This window comes from Mustela nigripes, chromosome 5 (genome assembly GCF_022355385.1).
Source record: "Mustela nigripes isolate SB6536 chromosome 5, MUSNIG.SB6536, whole genome shotgun sequence".
NCBI classification, from domain to species: Eukaryota; Metazoa; Chordata; class Mammalia; order Carnivora; family Mustelidae; genus Mustela; species Mustela nigripes.
The window spans coordinates 58244471-58268993 of record NC_081561.1 but is presented as its reverse complement, the minus strand read 5'-3'; the positions used below and the strand labels follow the sequence as shown (position 1 = coordinate 58268993).

The 24523-nt window shown below is 43.0% G+C and overlaps 1 protein-coding gene across 7 annotated transcripts in view; it reads left to right on the top strand.

Annotated features, from left to right (window-relative positions):
- Positions 1-24523, top strand: part of RUNX2 (RUNX family transcription factor 2) — a 223512-nt gene that overhangs the window by 69510 nt on the left and 129479 nt on the right. For 6 of the 7 annotated variants that reach the window (XM_059400341.1, XM_059400338.1, XM_059400344.1 and 3 more), the window contains one exon: positions 16085-16246. In XM_059400341.1, coding sequence (XP_059256324.1) covers positions 16085-16246 — 162 coding nt within the window. Of the gene's footprint in view, positions 1-16084; positions 16247-17293; positions 17493-24523 lie in introns of those variants that run through there. The other variant, XM_059400343.1, reaches the window with a different exon arrangement.

Genomic DNA, 24523 nt, shown 5'->3' with positions numbered 1-24523 from the left:
AATCACCTGTCAGTATAATACATAGTTAAACCATTTGCTTTCCTCCAGTATAGTATCTGCATAGTTGCATGATTAAATTTAAATTCTACTTACGAGCCTTACCTATAATGGATTTTATAACTTCTTTGAAGGATGTCACCTCTGCATTTTAGTTCATGGAATCTTTTCAGTAAAGATATTTGTCACCTCTCATTGGCTTGGCCCCTTTGATAGTTCAAGCTGTTAGCTCAAGACTGTTGATGACGATTATGGTTTTATGGTCACTACTGGTTCTCCCACTTGCCAACAGAAAAGGGGTGACATGAAGTTAGAAGTCATAAACTGAGGAAGTGATAGGCATTTAGTGTTTCATGTTCATGTTCTACAGTGTCTCTCAGAGTTCGTATGGCTAAGGGTCCCAGTCGTGCAGTGGGCTGACTTCTTTCCTGTGCTGGTCTCATGGTGTCATTCTGTCACAGTCATGAATGGCTGATGTTCTCTCTGAGGCCCACGGCCTCCTATGGCTTTGCTGAGGAAGTTGCTTCCTTCCTCTGTACCTTTTTTTTTTTTTTTTTAAATCTTTCAGACATCTGATGCCTATCTCTGGGTGCTAGGAAACACCTAGTCTTGTCATAAATGTCTACTTCTTTGGATCAGAATGTTGTGATAGCAGGGGCATAGGCATATTCTGTTAGGAGATATTACTAAAGATAATCACTATTTTAAACTCAGTACTTTGTGGGTGGGGGAGCTACACCTGAAACAAGCTATGAAAAGCAGACTTAGGCCCTTGGGTTTGGTGGATTGAAACATTTGTCTAACCTTTGGGTGGGCATTCTGCTCTTCTGTTATTCATTCATTCAAAAAAAGTTTGAGTGCTTACTGTCTGCCAGGCATTAAGTGAGCAAGACAGAACCCAGTTTCTACTGACAGGGAGCTTACAGTTTTGTGCTAGATATAGTCTGTAAATGGATAAATAAACATACATACAAGATAATTCCAGATAATAACACCATGCATTGAGAAATGGAATAGGGTAATATATTAGAGAGCAACTCAGGGAAGGAAGAAGGTACTTTTGATTAGAAAGTTGAGATATGGGGTTCTTTGAAGAACTTGGAAGACCAGGAGGAACAGCATTTCAGGCAATGGAAAAGTCATGCAAAGGCTGACCGTGGTGGGCTCAGAGGGCAGGAAGGTCTGTGTAGGTGGACATGGGAAATGATCCAGAAAGGCAGGCAGGGAATGGATTAATTCAAGGACCCGGTAAGGAGCTTGGGTTTTGTTCTGATTGCAGTAGAGTGCTCTTTAAGGATGTGAAGCAAGAGAAGGGCGTTATCTAATTCATATGCTTTTTAAAAGTCAGTTTTCTTACTGTGTGAAGAATGGATCATAAGGGGCAATGGTAGAAACAGGGACATCATTCGGGAAGCTGCTGCTATAGCCCAGGAGAGAGCCTTCTTTCTTCAAGACTCAGATCTGAGGCCAACATCTCTGTTAGCCTTCTTCCAGCCTACCCACGCTGAGCCTAAGGCTCCCATACTCATCCCCTTTGTGACAATTTTCTGTTTACACATCTGTGTCTTCATCGGACTTTGAGCTCTTAAAGTTTAGCGCCATGTTTTATTTACCTTTGTGTCCTCATTGTCTTACACAGTGTCTGTTACTTTGTGAGTTTGATTTGGTGATGAATGAATGAATGGGTTATTGACTTCTTCAGGAAGTGTGACCCATTATTATCCTTGCCCTAGTACCTACTTGATTGAATTATTTTAAGCAGTCCTTTACTGAGTGCACATTGTGTATTTGGCATTGCTGTAATGAAGTTAGTCCTTTATGTTCCTTACCACAGCTCTGGTGAGGTAGGCGGCATTATTATGCAAAGCGGAGGTTCTGAGAGGCCAGATGCCTTAGATACCTTGCCCAAGGTCCCAGTACCCACTAGGCGGTGGTGAATACAGGAACAGAAGCTGGATGTGCATTGTCTCAGGGCATCTTAACCATGCTCCTTAACCACTGTGCACTCTTGGGAGGCCAAAGCATGCTTCTGTCGTGGCCGATTCCCCCCATTTCTCTACCTACGCAACTTTAATTTATGCCACTCTTCTCCACTGGTGAACTAGTCTTGCATGAAGTTCTTCTTAAAGCTGTAAAACGATTCTGTAAAGGACATATCTTCCATGTGGAAGAAATTGATTCTTCAAGACATGACTCACTGAAAGCTTCTTCAGCCATTATAGTCGACTGTGAGCTCCATATTTTTAGTTGGTGGTCTCCCTCAGCCCTACCAAGTCGGCCATATTGCTGACATTCTAAGTGATATGTGTCTTAAGGGACTAATTGTTTTTTCTGCTCCCCACTGGGTATTACTTAGAATCCTCAGAGAATGATGTTTTCCTAAAAGAGATGCATTAGGAATATCTGAATTATGCTTTAAAGTGCAATAAAATGATTTTTAATGATTAAATTACAGTTATGTGAGTATGTATTCAAGGTAACACTTTTAGGAATATCTCAAAAAGCAACATGACCAGGCATCATGTAGAAGAATCATCTTCTCATCAGTTACGGTGACTGAAGTGCAGTAGTGTCCACCCACCTTTGGTCTGATTCCCTATTCCCTTGGCCAACAACATGCCTTTAAATGTGAGGAGGCTCTCAGCCACCTGGGCCCGCTGAGCTTGGGCCGTGTATGTTTGGCTGTCTTAGGCCTTAGTCCACTGTGCTCACACTGCAACACTGACTAGCATAATACTTTCCTTTTAATGTCAAACAAGGTGGGATCTGGTGTGGGCATGGGGCCTGGGGGCAGCAGGTGGTGGCTGTGAGTGTGAGGGAAAGTGAGGCTTGAGAGAGGCCCAGTGACCATTACCAGGAAGAGTGACCACAGGTGTGTCACTGTGGGAGGGTGGTGGGCTGTAGAGGGTGGGCGAGGTAAGCGAGGTCTCATGCTTTATGATCACCAGAGTCTTACTCACCTGTAGGCATCTCATGTCTGAGGAACAGAAATCACCGCATTCAAAGACAGGCTGTTGATAGTACTGTTCTTTTACTTTCGTGGTGCTGTTGTTTAATTTCTGAAGTTTCCAGAAAGTTCTGTCCTATCTTCTTCCTGTGAGAGAGTTTGAGCAGGATAGCTAAGTCAATGTGCTGCTGCTGTGCACATCTGTGAGCTGGAAATCTCTTCAGAGGAGGTCACTGGTTACAGTCCTTATGAGAAAATAGTACAAATGATGTGTAATTGCCCATCCATTCAGCTCTGGCAGCTGCCTTATGAAGAAGAGCAGAATTTGGGTTCAGCCTGTGCTGGCTTTGAAGACTAAGGCTCAGGAAGACCCCATGGAAAGCTGGTGGTCAGTATGTCATGCTGTTGTTAGCCTGTGAGCAGTGTCCTTAGATCAGCTTCATGAAGGGTTCTGGACTTGTCAGTAGGAATTCCCTTATTAACTGAAGATGCTTGGGCTTTATTATGCTTTTAGAAAAATGAAGAGGGGCAGTGTTCCAAGAAAAATTAATTTCTTGAGTTCCAAAAACTTGCCTTTGTAATTTCCTCCTATCTGGACTAGAAGATGCATAGTTAATATCTAATTGTGATAAGAAGAATCCATCTACATAATGCCTCGCTTTATCCTTCCCCAAGACTGCTCTGTTTCTGGCCTGTCTTTGGGTCTCTGCCCAGAGGAAGTCTGGATTTCTTTCTTTCATTCTTTTCCAAAGCATTATCTTTCTCTGTTTGGTTTTATATCTGGTTTTAGTCTTTACCTATGCACATATATGTATGTGCATATGTAATACAGACATACAGAGACATGTACATATGTATGTGTGTACACAGACATACACATGTCTTTCCTCTTCACTAGTTGCCTGGGGACCCTTCTTGGCCCTTTTCACCTTTTGCAATGGACTGTAGGCAAAATCATCAGAATAGGAATCTAGCTTTAAATGGCATATTTGTCCTACAGGGCCAGTCCAGGAGAGGGGCAGGTCAGGTGTGAAATTTGATGTAGTGGATACTCTGATGGTGGATTTGATGTTTAATCATTGATGGGAACCCAGGGCTTCACACTGAGAATGGGTGTATATTGTACTGTGCAGTATTAAAGTAACAACAGTATCTTACAAATATTATCAGCTGAGAAAGTGTTTTGATTCTATTTTTTCATTTTAATATGTGCAGAAATACTCCAGGAATAAAATTGTATGTCCCTTTTCCCATGTAAGACCTTCAGATCTTTTTCTAGGGCTTTGTTTATTTGGATAAAGGCTCGCTTTTTGACTATTTAAAAAATGTTAGTGATAGCAGTCTTTGAAAGACAAATATCATTGAAGAGTCCATATTGTGAAGCCTGTTTAGGGAAGAAGAAAACTTAGGTACCAGGAGATTTTGGAAACTCTCAGAACTAAAGTCAGTGTCCCAGGAAGGTGAAATCTGACAAGGTGGTTTTAGGTGGGGAGGAGGTGAGGGGAGAGGGGAGAGGGTTAAGAAGAATAGTAAGTGTTTGGAAGAGTCATCAAGTGAGCAATGGGAGAGGAAAATGACTTTGGGTGAGCATCGCTGAGGAGCTGCCTGAGGATAGAGGTAATTGGAAGTGCCAACCAGCCTAGTTATGCCTACTTATGTGCTTCCCTCCTGCATTGTTTGTGGTTTGGTAACAGGAATGGGTTGTGGTGTGGTGGATCATCAGGGAGAATGACAGTCTGTCCCAGGATTTGGTAGGACTTGGTACAAGTCAGGGAAAGAAGGAAGATGTTGAGCCAGTTACCAATATGGAGGAAGGTTCTGGAGGTCGGTAGGTCATGGTAAACATGGAAAAACTTCTAAAGAGGAGTTGGCTCATCTTGTGACCTTGGAGAAGGAGCTAAGTGGAAAGGTTATCTGGGGAAATCCAAGTTTCAGGTCAGGCAGGAGGTAGGAGTGTCCTATGGAAAGATTGAAGGTAGTTGGGAGCTCTTGGCCTCTCCTTTCAACCATTCCTCACATGATGGCTGGAGGTTCCATCTGATGCTGCCTTGAGAAGACACGGTCCTCTAGCCATGTGTGACCAGGGCAGTAAGGGTCTTCTGGTACTCTGTTCATGCATCCCAAGGTTGTATTAACTTTTTGTCATCCCGTCACATTGTGTCTCGCAGTCCAGGAAAAGCTCTGCTCTTAGGGCAGGCTTCCGCCATCCTGTCTTAAATTTGACTGAGACAAGGATGTGCTTTCTTTCTTATTCAGTTCCATTATGTCACTTGTACTCCCTTTTCCCATCCTTGAGGGTTATTTTATAGTTCTGATGCTTCACCCAGTGTGTTGGCTGTTCCTCACAACTGTGTCTCATCTTGCAGCTTAGAAAGGTTGTTTCTAATTCTTTAAAGACCTTCATGAACATGCTGGGCATAACTAGGACTATAATCCTTGAGCCTGCCACTGCATGTCTTTCTCCAAGCCGACCATGAGTCATCTCAACAACCACTTTCGGATAGGCCTTTTAAGTAGCTCTAAATCACATTAGAGATAAGGTGTATATCTTGCTGAGGTCAGGATGTGCAATGGACAGGTGAGCTGTCTTCTAATCCAGTGCTGTGGTAACCCCAGGAGACAGGTTTTTAGTGAACCTCTTCTGCTTTCTGGTTGTCACTGTGGAGCTCTGGCATGAAAAGCTCATTGTCCATGGGTTGCTGAAGGTGACTTAGTGTTTTCCGTGGACTGCAATCAAGTCATCACCAGTAAAGGCTCCAAAAAACTAGTTGACATTTAAATCTTACCAGTAGTAGTACTTCTCTCAGAATAAGGTGAATGGAGTCAGTGAATGTCCAGTGATCATCTAGTAAAGGCATTAGCTTCTAATAACTTCAGGACTCTCACGTGGTAGAGGAATGCCGGAGAGCAAAGCTGAGGTTAGTAGTGAGTGGAGTTACGGGGAAACAGGCTTCACTTAATATAACTTTGGAGCCCCACTCTGTCAAATAAAGGACAAAACAGGACAAAAGAGGGAAAAAAAAATGCCCTTTTGGCCTATTGGTCTTCACAGTTCTTGCAATATTGTGCGGTATAACTCATCCAGGAACAGAACCTTGAATTCGTTTAAAGTACAAGTCTCTCTCCTCTGTCTTCTTACCTCTCCGGGGCCACAAAGTCCTCTGAAGCATGTTTGTTTTGCTCCTTCTATTTGGAGATCATTCTTCTTGATAGGGAAGATTAAATCAGAATGGCGTTGGGTAATTTTCCTTTCTGACTGTCAGCAGTAAAAATTATGCCCATTGTTTTCAAACTGTGGCGTGGATTAGGCATCACCTGGGGGAGCTTGTTAAAAGGGCAGGTGCCCAGGCTTTACCCCTGAACCAGAAGGTGGGAGGTGGGGCCTGCTCAAATCACAGCGGCAGGCCCAAGGCCCCTGACTGCAGGTCAGCCTGCTCAGCCCAAGCTGATGTGATCCAGCCTCGGGCACCTCAGGGATGGTGTGTGGAGGCAGCTACGGGCCCAAGGCTGCTTGCTGGCTCTCCTGGGCTCCTCCCCTCTGTCCATTTCAGCTGCTGTTTGTCCTATACACCCTTCTCTGTTTGCCAAGTTCTAGACTGGACTTGTGCCCTGTTTCTGTTATGATGCTGTCGGACAGAGATTTTAAAAATGCATATCTGATTATGTCACCTCATACTTAAAACACCTCAGTGACCTTCTGTTGCACTTAGGATAAAGCCCTGAATTTCTGGTGTGGCCTAGCAGGTTCTGCTTGCTCGGACTCCTCCCCCGTTCTCCTCTCAATGATTTTGAGCCTTTTGTCCGTAATCCACCCACACTGGCTCTCTCAACTCCTTCAAAAACGGTACTGCCTCTGTCCCAGGAACTTGATACACACTGTTCTCTTGGCCTAAAGCCCTTTTACGCTCACCTACTGATCTACTGGACTCTTGCTTGCCATTGAGTTCTTGACTCAGTTATCATGTCACATCATTAGACCCCCCAGGCATGGTTGGGGTGGCCCACTGTGTGTTGTCATGGTGCCAAGGACTCTCCTTTCTAGTACTTATCGCAGTTATGTGATGAGTTGATTCATGTCAGTGTCCCCGGCCAGACTGTAAAGCCTGTGAGGGCAGGGATTCAGTCTGTCTTTATTTGCCGTTAATATCTCTAGTGCCTAGCCCAGTACCAGAGAAGGCCACTCAGTCCATATTTTTCAAATGAATGAATGAATGAATGAATGGTTGGATACATGAATGAATGAATGGTTGGTTACGTGAATGAATGAATGACCAGGAGATAATTCTTAGCACCATGGATACCATGACCCATCTGACAACAGGAATCACCAGGCCTGGGGACCTTCTGTGATGCCCTAGCTGCTGTAGCTGCCTCCTGGATGTTGACATCAGTCTGAGTTGACCTGACTGACTATACCCACTTTGGGATGATGATTTGAACTGAAGTTCACTTTCCCTGGCCAGCCCCACATCCCAGTTATATCTCAAGTTCTGGTTCTGTGTGTAGCTCATATTTTTATGAGACAGTTAAGAGTCCCATTCATCCAGAAATTGGTGATGTTTTGAAGGCACTTCTCATGACCTTGTCTTAATGCAACTTTCTGGTTTTTTTTTTCTTAACCTTTTGTTGTGGCATATGACCTCTCAGACTATACATATCACTTCTCATTCTCTTCCCTGCTATTGTCTCCTAAGAGTGACTAAGTCCCTCTTCTCCCATTGTTTGCTTTGTGACCTCACTCATCATCCCCAGTGTACCCTACGTAGGATCCAGTTTTATCCAAACAGTGTGCTGCTCTTTTCTCCTCAGATTTCAGTCACAGTTCTGTGAATCAGTTGGGTTGGTCTTCTGCCAAATGAATCTGGTAGCCATCTTGATCTGTTTGGGGAAATCCCAGGTAGGGACAGAAGGGGGATTCAAGAACCCTGCTCTTAGGGTCTTCTCTGCTCTGTGAGGGCCACCTGTCACTGACCTTTCACAGCCAGCCCAAACCTGCTCAACACACCATCAGTAATTTCAGTGACAACTACCGTCTCCAGAAAGGACTGAGGGTAGGGTGCTTGCTTTCCTGAGTAGTTAGTATCATAGAGTTCAAAACTGAAAATCATCTTAGCGATAACCCATCTGTTCTCATCTCCTCTTCCAGGTGCAAATGGTGAGACTCAGAGAAGGTAAATCAGTGGTGCACGGCTGCATGGTTGGCGCCAGAGCAACCAGTCCAGGGCTCTTCCTATGCTGGAAGAGGAGCTTGTTTGTTCTAAGAACCATGTGTCCTACTAGTCAAGAGACCCAGAAGTGAGTGGGAGAGCTCATTCTGAAAATCCAGTCTAGCTAACAAGGTTATTAGAGAAGACAGAATTAAACATTTAGTATTTAGTGTAAATTGTTTTGAAATGGGAATTAATGTACATATGAACGTGAGTGTATTTGTACTGTGAATGATAGTAGTACAACAGACATAGTTTAGGGTAGGAAATTGTAAACCTGCCTCTCTCTGTTGAGATGACTGGCTATATTTGACCCTGGTAGCAATTGACAGGGCACAAGTCATAAACTATTAGACTCTACACAGTTCCTTTTAAGAACCCCAGTTTTCTTAAGAAATATTTGAGGTTTACACAGGCTGATGTGAGTGCTGATTAGGGTAAAAAAATGGGTGGAGGATAAGGGTGGGAACGTGGAGCTTTCTAACCATACCCTGCTCCCCAGATAGAGAAGGTGCTGCCACAGGCACACGGAGCTTTGGCAGAAACCATGGGCTCCTGTCGGGTCACATTACACAGAAACCCGCTGGCACCAGAAGCAGGAAGAAGCCTTTTGTGCGCTGGTTTGGGCTTTGCCCCTGCTAACTTGTTTCCTCCCATCTCTGCACGAAGTTCAACGCCATGTGCGCGGTGTGCCTTGTTATGAGTGATTCTTAGGAAAGCAGGCCCTTCTTCACACCTACACGTTTAACTGAAGTGTTTACAAAAGGAGGCCCGCTGAGAGCAACCATTGATTTTCCACATTACCTCTCACTGGACTTTCATGCAGCTCTGTTCCCCCTTGGCTCCCCCCAGACTCAAACTCATTCAAACTGAAGAGAAGCCAGACGTCTGCATATTTTCTTAAAGCCAGTTCATTTTCCTAGGGTGGCTTTTTTCTAACGCTCTGCCTCCTTCCTCTCTTTTTTTTTGTCCGCACATGTTTGGAGTTCAATTATGCAGACATGGAATTTGCTTTCTAGTCATTTGAAAGTATGGATCCTCTAGAAGCCATGACTCTTTCAGTACCATTTTAGGAGATGAATGGCCACTCCTTCCTTTCCCCCATACCGGTGATCGAACTTCAGAAGCTGTGATCCGACTCAAAGAAGAGAGCTTAATCTTCTTATGTCCACAGCTTTAAATAAATGGTTGTCTCCATTTTTGCCTGGCGCTTAGACACCTTGAACCACTTTTCCCAAGTTAGGATTTGGGAGCATTGCTGGGGTATGTCGTCCTCTATACTTTTTGTTTTGGGAGTTTCTGGAACAACCTCCAAGTAGCCCAAGCAGAAGAAACAGCCCTCTAGAAAGAGAAGAGAACTTAGGATATCTGCTCTGACATTGATGCCTTATGGTTCATTTCTATCTTTAGAGCATTTTTTTAAAAGACACAAGTACATACTCTGAACATTTCTGAATTAATTGTTTACATCTTTCCATTTTAACTTCCCCAATTGCATGTATAAGCTTCTTCAAGGCAGGAAAGGTCTTTTGTGCCCTGCCCCTTAGACCATCCCACTGGCACATGGGCATACAGAAGCTGTTTATCGCAATAAAAATTGATAATTTTTTGGTTCATCAGAACACCATGCAAAAACGTCTCTCCCGCTGCCCCTCAAAAACCCTGTTAAGGTGGCAGTAATGACCATTTGTACCGCACAGATGGAAAAGAGATGGCTAAGAACCTTGCCCTTGACTTAGTGAGTTGGGAGAGAGACAGTGAAGTGTACGCTGACCTCTGGGCTTCTAGTGTCTTTTTAAAATATAAGCTATATGGAGGAGCAGCCCCGCACACTGTTGATGGTAGTGATGTCTCTGACAGACTCTGCCTCAGATAAAACCAACACTGAGGAATTCTTTTTTTTTCCCCCAAGTTTTTATTTAAATTCAAGTTGTTAGCATATCACACAGTATTGGTTTCAGGAGTTGAATTCAGTGATTCATCACTGACATACAACACCCAGTGCTGATCACAACAGGTGCCCTCCTTAATGCCCATCCCCCATCTAGCCCATCCCCCACCACATCCCTCTAGCAACTCTCAGTTTGTTCTCTACCTTTAAGAGTCTCTTACAGTTTGCCTCTCTGTCTGTTTTGAAGGGTTCTTTATGTTGAATGACTGGTTCCTTTTTATTCAATATGAACTCTTAGTAGCTAGAATTGGTCTGTTCTCACAAAGGAAACCACGGTTTTTTCTGGAAGGTGCAGTTATAGATTTGAGGTGTCTTCTAAGTAGCTTGACCTTATGTGCCTGGTGATGGTTCTTGGCATGATTGCACGGTTCAACCTGGTGCCCGTCTTCTCCCTGGTTTCATCTAGGCTCCAGGACCTCTTTTGCTCCTAGGTCCCTCTGCTGCTTTTTCTCCTCTCTCTCATTTAGTCATTCTGCTTTGTCACTTCCTGGCCGTGAGTACGGCAGCCCTCATAGAGGGAAGACCTGATTTTCTATCCGGTTTATCTTATAGGTCAAATTTGATCACAGGTTCCCTTTTAAAACCCCCATATTAGGTGAGAGCAGAGAAGTTTGGGGGAAAAATAGGGTAGAGGCCTATTTAAATGTTCAAGTGCTGTTTAGGACTTCAGATTTCTCAGGCACTAAGGAGTATGTGCACATTAAAAAAAAAAAGCAGCCCTGAAGGTTTTGTTTTTAAATTGTACCATCTGTATAAAAACATATGCTGATCCTTTGAATTTCTATAATATGGTCATAAAAATATCGATACTGTTCCTGAGGATTCTCATGTGAAAGTAGTGAAAGACGGTTTTAAAAACACCATAAAATATTTAAAGCTCAACAGCAGTTTTCATTTCTTTCGAAAAATTTCTGAGAAAGGAAGTTTACTTATCCTCTGAAAGCTCATGGGTGCTTATGTGTTGTTGCTTATAGGTAGTTGCTTTTATCCTCTGAGACACAAAAATTAAGAATATTCTCATTTATGCTGGAGTGGAGGACACAGTACCTCCCTCTGTTCCTGCAGAGTCAGAGAGACAAGCAGTTTTCTCTAACTCTGGGCAGGATGGACTGAAGGAGAAGGTGCTGTCAGCCCCATGGGACCTGAAGTCAGGGTGCAGACCGTCTGTTGTGTGTGAATGGCTAATTAGTAGGTTTGTCTCAGAGCAAGGCCCTACACCCTGCCCTAGTAGCAACCTTAGGATTGAACAGTGATACCTGAAAACCTTATCTGTCACCTGCTCTGACTCACCCAAGTTCAGAGCGAATCCCAGAAGTCTCAAGTTTCTTCAGGAAGTTGAGTTCCAAAACTGCTGATGAGATCAGGTTAAGGTGACTTTTCTCTACTTGTAAGCATTAATAATTGTCCATAACAAAGCAAATATGCTATAATTGTATATTTAAGATAGGATTATGTTTTCTTGGTGATGGGGCATTTAGGAAGTCAAGATATTTTAAATATAGCTCTTTTTCACTACGGGTTTGAAAAAAGTTAAGGTGTACGTATTAAAAAATACACTAAACTGCTTAGGATTTCTCGGTCTGGGAGAAACCAGGACTAAGAAAGAAGTTAAAGGTAAATGAGTGAATAATGAGTGAATTAGGTAGAGGGTTAAAGGTAAATGATCATAACGGTTATTGACATGACCCACGTGGGTATATTCTCCAAACAGTGGACTTCAGAACTTACATGAAGCTTTCTAAAAATTGCCCTCTGCTAGGATAAGAGATACAGGCTGGAAATACAAACGCTGAATAAAGGTTCAGGAAAGGTAGAGGTCTTAACAGTGGTGAACATGTATTGGGTTCTTCTCATGAGCTCACTCTTTACTACTTTATCTCGATTGATCTTCCCAACAAACTGAGGAGGAAGGTCTTCTTATTTATCCCCATTTTACAGACTAGGAAGCTTGAATATTGGATAGATTATATGATTTGTCCAAGATCACACAGGACAGAAACAGTGGAGTTTGGAAGGCCTTTGGGCTATTGGAGACTGTTACTACTTTTTTTTTTTTTTTTAGAGATTACTGTGTCTTTTTAAAATTATTTTTTATGAGATCTAGTGAACCCCCATGTGGCAGTTCTGGCTCAGCAGTCTGTCCTCTGGGACAAAAAAACAAAAAGAGAGACCTCACTTGTTAAGGATAGTAAGAAGTGATTTTCACTAATCTTGGAGATCTTCAGGTAAGACCTCTGGTAAAAGCAAAACTGTCCTTTGATAGACTGTTCTGGTGTATATTCTGGAACTGGAGGTCAGGGACATGATATAAAAACTAAAATCTTACTGATACAACTTCTTTTATCACCTGAGGGGAAGTTAGAGGATGACTAATTACTACTTCGTTATAAAATTTCATTATTCACTCAAACCACCCTGGGAGGTTCCTTGAATGTTTGCTTATCAAGCACTTACTATTTGTGTTGGGTCTGATCTTAGAAACCTTCAAGAATAACATGAGACAACCCAGCCCTCCTGGATGGTTTAGAGTCAGATTTTTAATTTTTTTGAATGATAACGATGATTTGCCACTCCCTGTGTATTATTTAGTCCTTACGACAGCTCTGTGATAGTATCATACCCATTTACAGGTGAAGCGATTGAAGCCCAGCAACATTAAGAAACATAATCCTTGTCACACAGCAGGGCCTTGACCACGTGAGCTCCTAAAGAAGAGCAGTAATAATTTTAATATAGCACTTGATAGTTACCGAATGCTTTTACTTACATTATCTCATTTACTTTTGTAACAAAAAGGTAGCTATTGTTACAGTACTCATTTCACAGCTAGCAATAGTCATTTATATTTATGATGTACTTAATATGTACCAGGAATGCCAGGTGACTCATCAGATAAGGCCGTGTTCATGGAATGCTCCCAGCAACCCTAAGAAGCATCGTTATTCCCATTTTACAGATGAGCTGTTGAGGCCCTAAAGTTTCAGAGGCTTGCTCAGCACCGAGAGGAGCTTGTCTCCCCTCCAAAATTCAGAGAGTTCCCTACCACCACTGAAGCCATGCAGCTTATAAATCATAGAGCCAGGGTTCCAACTCCTATCCTTCTGCTAGAAAGCTCACTTGTTCCCCCTGGACTGGGCTGCCCGCCTGCTCCAGGAGAACTGAAAGGCTGCCCACATTAAGTTCCCCGATTCCTCAGTGATATGTTTTAAACATTAATACTTCTATTCATTCTTTACACTTCTTTGTATTTTTACCCATTTTTAGGCAGGGAGTCCTGTGCTACTGCTAACAGCGAGTTACAGTAGAGGAACGGACATGCAGGTTAAACTGCTTGCTTCAGAAGGCAAGTTCAGAAGAACCTGGTCAGGTTAGATTAGAACTCAAATCCAGATCGGAATCCTGTGTGTGCAGCTCAGTTATCTATGGGATTCTTGTCCTTTTTGTCTATTGAAAACATGGCTTGAGAGAAGGCCTTGCCTTTATGAGATCGCCTTCGGGTGCTGTAAGGAATGCATCCTTTTCCATCTGAAGGTCATTTGTATTTACGTCTGAAATGTAATGAATTACATTAATGGTTAAAACAAGGAAGTATGTTAGTATCAGATATATCACAAGGACCACTCACTCTGATTTGAAATGTTGCCAATCTATACAATCTCAGCCTTGAACATTTTAAAGCACAGAAGTTCATTACTTTAATGACCTAGTTCCCCTTAGATTTCTGAAGGAAAAGTTTATGTTAACCATTTACAGTACCATACTTTTTTTCAAGTTGCAAACTCCAGTAAATGTTCCCTAAAATTGAGCTGGATGAAATTTTCCTATGTATCTGTTGATACAGTAAACATCAGATAAATATCCAGATGTATTTCATTATTTTGACTCAGTATGTCCTATTTAGACAGCCTTTAAATAAATTGTTTCTGAATTGAACAAATAAACAAGAAATAGCTGAAACTAACTGGCTTTGATTGTATGGAAAAACCGAGAGGCTTTAAAAGAGGGACCATTTCAGAAATACCCATGTCTTGTTGTACTCATTTTTATTTTTAGAGATAAGCCTACATTGACTATTAAACATATTGTTTTAAAAACTTAAGCTTTTCATTTTCAGAGGCTGATGGGTATTAGGAGAATAGTTTTAAGCCTGGTCCAAATGTATTAGTGCCAATTCAGATGTGTTCTAACTGTGGGACTATCCTTGTGTCACTGGGAGGAGTTTTGTTTTTGTTTTTTAAGATAAGAGTCAATACTTACTGGGTGCCTCCTTGTGCTAATTCTCTCCATATGGTTTTCTCTTGTAAAGACATTTTTAAAAAATATATTTTATTTATTTATTTGACAAACAGAGATCACAAGTAGGCAGAGAGGCAGGCAGAGAGAGAGGGAGGAAGCAGGCTCCCCGATGAGCAGAGAGCCCGATGAGGGGCTCGATCCCAGGACCCTGAGATCATGACCTGAGCCGAAGGCAGAGGCTGTAACCCACTGAGCCACCCAGGCTCCCCTGGTTTTCTCTTGTAATTCTTACAAACTGTGATTCGGATATAACCTGAGGAAACAAGGCTCAGAGTTGCTGAGTAGTTCACACAGCTAGAAAGTAGAAGTCTCAGAACTTGACCCCATTCTCCACATCACAAAGTCCTTGAATATTCTAATATACGATGCTGTCTTGTGAACAGCCTGGTGTATTAGAATTTTTAAAACTAGCAAAACATTTTGGAAGTAGCAAAAAAAAAAAAAGTTAAGAGAAATTTGCTTATGAATCTGTTTGATTAGCCTTCCAGTAAGAACAAAATTAATTTGAAATACACACTGGAAATATATGACAAATTTACCTTTTTTTCCTCTGTAGACTGAAACTCTTTTGATAAATGTACTTGGCCTTGAACTTGTGCCTCCAGGAAACCCCATAGAGATACATCAAAAGATATTGTTAATGCTCAGCAGTTAACCTAACAAGTTGGCTGCCTGTTATTTTTATTATTACAGTGACAGTAGGTAACACTAGGCTATATTCCAAACATGTGGCATCTTTAAAACAGATTCCAGTAAGATTAAAGATGTGTCCTTGCTCTTCTCTTTTTGGGTCATTTTCTGTCAGAAACTCATATGCTTAACATTGAAACTGGGTGGTGATGAAGCTTTCCAGTTTTTTTGTTTGTTTGTTTATTTGTTTGTTTAAGTGGGAGGTGGAGGGAAGAGCTGAGGGAGAGGGAAAGAGAGAATCTTAAGCAGGCTGGACACTCAGCACAGAACCTGACAAAGGGCTTGATCTTACAACTCTGAGATCAGGACCCTGAGATCATGATCTGAGATATCCCTTTCTTAAAGGTCATTTTCTAGAGTAGTTCTAGCATGAGAATCCTGTAACTGACTGTCCTCCTCTGGGTTTTCTCACATGCTGCTCCCTCTGTTCTCCTCCCGACCCCCAACCTCCTAACCCTCCCTGCTAGAAAGTGCCATCCATTGACCTGCCTGGAGAGAAGGCGAAATCATGGAATTCTGCACTTTAAAACCAAAAAACACATCTGAAAGATAGCAGCTGGGTATGCTGCCGGGAAAAGTACACTGAACCTGTTCTTTAGCCAAATTGGCTATTAAAGAAAATCTGACTTAAAAAAAAAAAAAGTTGAGAGTTGTATGTGTTCGTGGAAGTAATATGAGAAGATACAGAAAATAAATAAAGTAAAATTCAACTTTGTAAAGGTAACTGAAGCAAGTTGTTTTTTTAAATGTCCATTAGACTTTCCAAATAGAAATACTTAATGTGTGAGAGAGAAATAGTCGTTGTGCATGATCCATTTTGTCACTCTGAAACTAGAAAGTTGTGTGCCACACAGGGCCTGAAAGGCTAGGGTCAAAGGAAATAAACACTTCCTTATAGAGTGTCATTTTACTCTTGCTTTCTCCTTTCTCACTTTGGGGCTGCATGTTCGAAGTCCACAGTGGCCAGTACACTAAAGATGTTTCTTCTTTTCCCAGACCCCAGACAGGCACAGTCTTCCCCGCCGTGGTCCTATGACCAGTCTTATCCCTCCTACCTGAGCCCGATGACGTCCCCGTCCATCCACTCCACCACCCCGCTGTCTTCTACACGGGGCACGGGGCTTCCTGCCATCACCGACGTGCCCAGGCGCATTTCAGGTAAAGACCACACTTTAACTATAAACCCACTCCCGTGCAGGGGTGGGGCTGGGGTTGTAGGCCGGGCCGAGGCTCACAGGAACTCTCTATGAGAGGCGTGTGGGCCACGGTATGACAGCTGGCAAACCGGGTCCTCTGAATAACGGGGTTATCAAGTCCTTGAACATTTTAAGTTAAAAGACTAAACACCCACCAGAGCTGGCATCATTTTCTTAAAATGACATTGAATGCCACCCAGCATTAGCCCTGCTGACTTGTGGCCCCTTTGGTGGGCACCGTCTCAACTGGGGCCTTCTCCTGAAGGTCTAACGCCCGGCCTTCCTCTGCTTGCATTCCTTTCCTTCTCAACATCCGCCTGTAAGCCAGCTTACAGACCGATGGCTCAGCCTTCCATCTCTAGAGCCTCTTAACCCCCTGAAGTCCAAGCTGGCTTGTTCTGAGACAGGACCCCAGCAAACTTAAGATCCTTAGCAGAAGCTAGTGATTTGAAGTATGGCCAGGCCTGGAAGAGTCTTAAGAGGCCATGTGTGGCCCCGGAGCCTGACCCAGACTGACGTCGCTGCCTGTGCACGAACCATCCAGCAGCCGCAGACTCTCTCAGCCTGGCAGCCGCAGAGCTCACACATCCATTATTCCAGAGGCACCGCAGAGATCTGTGGCTCATGGTGGAAGTACACGAGGCGCACGTTCTGGCCTTCTCTTGCTATCACGAGAGAATTCATGGTAGAGAGCCCGAAAGTGTACACAGCCTTCACACTGGCAATCAGAGAAGAGTTAGAGGCTCTTGGCCAACCGTATGAGTCCTGTGAATAAGAAAAAAAATCTCTCCGTGCATCTCAGGACAGCCCTGACGCGCAGACCCGAGCACGGTCCCCCACACAGAAAGTAGACCCACTGAGGCACACACAGTTGGATCCTCCGTGTCAGACACTCTGCTCAGCGGTCGCGCTCCGTGCACCTGTTTGACTCCTGGCCAGCTTAATGCCTCTCTTTCTTTCTCTTTGTGTTTCTGTCTCTGTTTCTCTCCCTCTGTCATTTTCTGCAAAGCTCGAAGCCGCTACTCACTCCGCTGAGTTGCATCACTGACAAGCTGAAACTCCACCAGGAGGCTTGCAGGTTTTGATTAGCTCAGACTCCTTTATTTCTTTCCACTTGGGAGGAGGGAAGGCTTTGTTTCTCAAGCGAATGGCAGGAAAGGGCTCTCTGGTCCTAGTGCCTTCACATTTTCTACAGCAGATGGACTCCCGCAGGGGTGAGTAGGGTAAGAAGAGGGGTGGAGGGAGAACCACAAGATTCTTTGGAAAACCATGTTACCCCTTTGACCCCTTTTCATTATGACGGCTATTACGATTTTTATGAATCACATGGTATTTCTTGGGGAATTGCGCAGAGTATTAAATTTTAGTTATCACTTCCCTTGACGGAATTACTGCCTCCTTTAGGCAAACATCGGTTAAAGACATGGGAAGGGATGAGTGAGGCAGAGGGGGAGAATGAGGGCCGCTGTGGGATCCGAGGCACGGGGCTGGACGGTGTTCAATGAGTTCTGGTCGCTCCTGTATTTTCTGCCGAGTCTGTTTTGTTTCACATAGGGCCAAAACGACGCTTGGCCAGGACAGATTGGCGCAAACTTGCTTCTGTTTAGGGTCCTCTGGGGCTTCTGTCTGTCCAACCCTCTGTGGCTGAAGCAGATTTGGCTGTTTTCCTCTGGCTGTACCTAGAGGACAGAACCTCAGGAAGTGATTGCAGCTTTAGGGGACACTGTTCTACAGAGGTTCCTCACCCAGGTGCATTCTCAGAAGATTGAGTGGGAAAACCAGGGGAAAGAACACTGAAAACACGCCGCGTAAATGCGGGGTCGCTGTTGTTCACCATTTATATGTGTCGTATGGGATCACGAGATTGCTTTGAGTCCACTGACTGAGGCTTATTTAAAACCTTTCCAGAAGCCAGCACCACACAACTCTTTCCGTTTCACAGGAGAGGCAGTAGGAGCAGAAGCAGGTGAATTACCCAGCCATAGATTGATTGGAGGCCAAGGGTACGAATGAGCCTCTGCTCTAAACTAGTTTAAAACTGAGTTTCGTCCAGTTTTTTCCTCCTACCCCAAACATTTCTCTGAGTCATTCCTGGCCAAGTAAACATGGTGCCAGGGTGGGAGGTTCTGTGTAAACATTAGAGGGAGGAGAACAGAAAATCCCTCTTGTCAGCATGTTGGGAAACAGGAAGAAAGAACTAGATGGGGACTGTCAGGGAACTGGAGGAGCCCTGATTTACCTGACCTTGCTCTTGGGCATGGGGCTATGCCCTTACCCCAGAGTGCTGCCTGGTGGGCTTGGGGACCAAGTCACCTTGGCCCAAGGGAGTGCCGCTTTTGCTTCCCTGGGGGCCGGTCCAGGGAACATCCCAAGAATAGAGTTTGTCTCCTGGGTTTTAAGGTGCCACATTGCATATTTTCTGTCTTATTCCCCCCGAGATCTAAAGCCTAAGGTCTAGGATGCTTTCTCTCCATAAGATGGGCAGCTAAAATATTAAACTTCTTCTCCATCTCTAGGCAGTCCTGTATTCCCTTTTTGAGATGCTTTTCAGAGCAGTTCGTGCTCAGTTCTCATCTCCTTATATGAAGGAGCACAGAAATACCCACAGAGGCTCATGGGTGAGAAAGAAGTCCTTACTTGCATGGTAGGACTGAAGGTTCAGACCCAGGTTTTGAGTCCCAGCTCATGTACCTGGTGGGCAAGTTCCTTACTTCTCCGAAACTTAGCTCTCTTATTTGTAAAATAGAGACATAATATTAATCTCCTAGAGTTACTGTGAGGGACCGTGGGATGCTTTATATAAAGTACTGCCACACACTGCACACACGCTATGTGCTCCGCAGAGTGCTGCTGATAGTATGAAGCACAAGTTGTTTTGTAATAATTGCTTATCTGTATATAATATGCAAGCAAGCACTAGCTTAAATGAGCCAAGCAGATAAAAATCTGAACTCTTAAAGGGGATTATTTGCTTTGTAAAATGGATCCACCACAGAGCAGAGGTAAAGCAAACAAACAAAAATTTAAATATTTAGGTGAGTGGCTCCTCAGATGGCATTCATAAGGCACTGTGCACAGTGCCTAGCCCGTGGAAGTCCTCAGTGTTTGCTGTCATTACTGTACAGACTCAAAATGATGTGTGCAGTGCTAAAAGCAGGTGGAAGTCATTCACAAATGGTCAATAACATACTAGGAGAAAATAACTATTTCATTACAATGTTGGAAGAATAGCATGATCATGTTCTTTTCCAAGGGATCGTAGAAATAAGAGCAACCAGAAAGATCTTTCAGGAAGTACCGTTCCTAAGGAAATTCCATTTCATCCTAAAAGACCATTCCAAAGGAAGAGCATCATTTAATATACTTGAAGATCTTCAGAGATTCTGATTTTACAACTTCCTTTTCGGGTATCTCCCCCACTCCCCACCCCTGCCCCGAGTAATTTTTCATGTGTAGCTACAAATGCTAGACCTTAATGAATTACGATAATGACAGTGATGGATGCTATATTGTGTTGTCCCTGCCGTGGCCCTCATGAAGGCAAGGTATAGAGAGAATAAGATGATACAGGTACGTTACCTGCAGTCCCTCCTTTACCACCACGAGCACAAAACAAAAATTCAGGAAATATTTCCCTAACCTTGAATAGCCTTCAATATTGTAACAAAAACAATAGCAGCAGTCATGGGTTCATGACCAAACAATAAATTACTGTCGTGTAATTGATCAGTAGGGCTTCCCTTATTGTAATGAGTTTAGTTCCTATTCAGCAGAATGAGAAAACTCAAACGCTTCTTATCAGAAACTAGTATGGAGACATTGGAGGGCAGGAGGAGGCCCACCGGGTTGGTTCTCCTCCCCTCCCATACTCACAATGACAAGCATGGCCTTATCACCTTACAATCAGTATTGAAGCAGCATCCTCCACCCTTGAGGGATATTTATTCATTATCTCATTTAATAAAAAGAATATTCACTCTACAGAGGTTGCCAAAATTGTTTCTCACTGATTCTGTCAAAGAGCAGGGTGTGGCAAGGCAAGGACAGTAAGCCCACAAACAACCCAAACCATTGTGTGTCTTTATCATTGTCATAATGTTATCACCCCTGGCATCTTTGATGTTCAAAGCACTTGTGAGGCTTGGCACAAAGATGGTAATTACTTTTCTGCAGGCCATTACAAAATACTATGTAAGTAAATAATTACAGACTTTCAAAATGTATTTTATGTAATTATCCGATATGAAAAGAGACACAACTGTTTCTTTGACTTGTGGGTTAGCGTAGCGTAGGAGCTATCTGTCGCTGGTCTCTGGAAGGAGACCCTCTGTAAGTTTACTCCCTGCTGATAACTCCTCTCCTGCCCCACCCAGCCGAGTGAAGCAGCTTAGGTTGACCTAAGTCTGTCCCACTCTTTGGCATAAGTGAAGTGGAAGGGACTCATACAAGCATTTTTCTGTGGTCTTGGTTGTTGTGCCCATGGACCTCTCTGATGCTTTCGAGGGGTCTCTTAGAGTGTTAAGATACGTGAATTAGAGACGCAGGGTAGGATCATACGTGTTGTCCGCCTCTGTTACTCTGGGAGAGGCCCATGCAGGTTGTGTGCATGATTTTTTTTTTTCTTACACAAGACAGAGTTAGGAACTGTACTCTTTTTGAAGGTTACATATTATTTTTGTTTGTTTGTTTCAGCAAATGGTCTTGATTTTCTTCTTTCAAAATATTTAAATATCAAAAAATTCCACTTAATCAACTGCGCAGGACTAGTCAAGATGTCTCTGTTTTTATGACTCTTAGTCGCTAAACTATAATATTTCCAAAGGTCAGCAGAATTGGCATTAGTCTAGTAAATAAAGTTACTAAAAATTATTTTATTACTACCACAAAATCGAGAAATTGCCAGTGGAAAAACCCCATTTGATCATTCAGGGCCGATTAGGGGGGGATGTTTTGTGTGATTTCAAATGGGGCAGTGTTTGCTTCACTTCATCTTTAAATGTCCCTTATAACCGAGTTTCTGTCAAGTCCCCCGAGTCCGATTTTGAAACCAACAGCTTCAGTAATGTGCCAAGTATATGTGCACATTTATTTTCACTGGGCCACTCTTAACTCACAGGAGGGAGTGACGCCTTAAGAGAGGTTAAAAGGAAAACTCCAGCAATTAATACTAATAAACCAGAAAGTTAAAGCAACGATAATAAAACACTAGAACATCTACTTTTTTTTTACTACAGAACCATTTCTTTATTAAGAGCCACCTGTCGGGTAGACACATCTCAGCCACGGCAGCCACGGGCAAGTAATTAAGTTTAATAGGAGCCACTCTTATTTTGAAGAAGTTCTCTGTTTAAAGCCACAGAGGGGGAAGTTATTAAATTTAATAGACCCTAAACAAAGGCAAGCCCTGTGTTACCAGTGGAATGTTGTTCAGTATTCTTCTCTGTGTTATCGACAGCGATTGGTTGGGTTATTTTGCTTTCTAGAAGTGGGAATTCATCTTGCTTTCTCTGAAGGTAGACTCTCTTAATGACGCGGGCAGTTGAGGTTTTTATCTTCTTGCTGCGGGGAGGGGCAGGTTCAGGGCATCCTGGGACCTCAGTTTACAGAGAGTTCTGAGCGCTGGGTGCTGAGGACCTAAGAAGTGGTTTCCACTCCGTCCCGATCAGTCGGGTTAGTTGGGCCTGCTCAAAGAACTGAGGGAACTGGGTTATATGGTATTTGCTGTTACTTGTAGTTAGACGGAGGTATGGAAGTTCCCCATGAAGCCTGCGTACATGGCCTGACTCTGACTCCACACATGGTTCTTGTCAGTTGTTTTCGTGAGGACTGGTTTTTGGTACATGTGCAACCACACACACATGAGGAAAAGATGTAGAAATGAAGGGGCTCGTGCCTATGCAGGGATGGCAAAGACATGGCTACGGATTTTACTGAAAGATTTGCCGCAGTCCCTTTCTCTTCATAGGAGAAAGCTTGCAAGCTTGAACCTCACTTCACTTAAAGTATTAAAGTTAATTCTTTAATGACACGGTGACTTCTGGGGTTCCCTGGGATTCGAGGAAAGGGTAAAGGCAATGTGACTGAGGGAACCCCTGAGTTTTGGTTTCATTGTCACTGAAGATTCTTTGTGCTGTTCTCAGACATGTCAGTTAATTCCTTGGGCCTCTGCTGGCCTGGGTGAACAGATTACTCAGAATTGCCCATCCATGTGTCTCAGAATTTTGTGCAAGGAGTGAATGATGTCTTCCCAGGGATTTGTTGTTCTTAGGACTTCTAGCAAAGAAAGCTTGTCTTACCTGATAAAAACCAGTGCAGAAAGTAAGTTGTATTGTGAGCTTCAAAATGGTAGAAACATACTGTTTTATGTATACATGTATTTAAATTGATACTTTATTTTTTAGAGCAGTTTTATTTAAAACTTTCTAGAGCAGTTTTAGATTTACAGAAAAATTGAGCATAAAGTAGAGCTGAGATCTATCCCCTAACCCCAATTTGCCCCCCCAACTCCCGCCATTTTGTCTTGTTATTCACAGCTTGCATTTGTGTGGTGAGTTTGTTATGAATGATGTGCCAATATTGATACATTATTCTTAACTAAAGACCATAGTTGATGTTAGCGAGTTGAGTTCGAGTTCGCTCTCAGTGTTGTGCTTCTTTGGGTTTTGTCAAATATATAACGCCATGTATCTACCACCACAGAGTCCTTCAGAATAATTTCATTGCCCTAATATCACCCTGGGCTCCACCTGACTATCCCTCCCCACCAGCCCCCACAGCCCCTGGCTGTGATCTTTTACCTGCCTTGATAGTTCTGTCTTTTTCAGAACATTGTATAATTGGAATCATACAATCTGTAGCCTTTTCAGACTGGCTTCTTTCTCTTACTTTGCCATGTGCATTTAAGGCCCCTCTCTCTCTATCTTCCCATGACTCGAGAGCTTGCTTTCATTTACCACTGGATAATATTCTATTGTAAGGATGTTAAGTCTGTTTTTTAAAACATCAAGGCTGCTCTCCCTCCTCCTGGGAATACCCCCACCCCATTTCCTCTTGTCATTGACTTTGTCAGTGGTGCTTCTTTTTCAGAAAGCGTTGCTGCATTCCTTCCTGGGGAAACACTTCTGCTGTCATAGCAGTTGTCCCCAAATGGTCCAGATTATGATTTTCTGTACCTTTGGTCCATTTCTTAATGAAGATTTTTCTTTAGCTTTTTCCATTGACTGCGTATTAAATTTACATTGTGGTGATGATTCTTAATCAATTCAAGTACAGAACAGACCCAGATAAAAATAACAACCCACTTATCTGGCGACTTCGCTGTTCTCCTAGGTAAAGGATGGTCCTTTCCTCTAAGAATGCCTGGCATTCCTTATGTAAGCTGCGCCAGTTTCCCACTTCCACGCAGGCCTCCAGCTCTCTCCTCCACGCTGCTGGCCAGGGCCCTGTTCATCTTTCTCAGCCACCTCTTTCCCCAAAGGAATCCCTTCCCCAACCACCACTTTCCTCAGAGTTTATTCCTCTGCCTACACCCATCCATTTCTCATATCTGGCTTTGGACACACTTATAACGTGATACATAACTTCCTTTAGTATCATCGTTTGCTCACATGCCTTCCGCCTTCTACAGGAGGTGAGCCGCTCAAGCATGGTGACTGTGTTGTACATACTTGGAAACGTTACAACAAAGCACAGTTTTGGGCACATAGTATGTGCTCAGTAAATCTTGAAGGAAACAAATTATTAGTGGCAAAGGTGATAGAAAAGTACAGGAAGATAGGCATGTAGAAGACATAAGGGAAGAAGACAGGGGAAAGAAGAAAGAAGATTTTGTTCACCTGGAACAACAAAGAAGGGACAAAACAAGAGGAACTTTTTATTGCTGATAAGGACAGGAAATAGCACAGTGTGAGTGTGCATAAGCAGCATATATTTTTATCTCCAAGCCTTTCTGCAATGTGTTTCATATTTAGAACACATAGCAAGACTGCATCTGTTTCCAGAACTTGCTGCTAACAGTTGGTAATAATGCCAAAACATACTTTAGTTCCAGCTTGAAACCAAATGATCAAATAGAATTTTTGATTTCTAATTTAGAGTCTGACATTAATTATAGCCATCATGTAATAAAGTGTCAAAGTCTTTTTTGAGAAAATAATAGAAATTATATTAACTAAGCTGTAAATTGAAGCAAAACTACTTCTCTAAAACAAGGCAAAAGATCTGGTTTTGACAACATTTT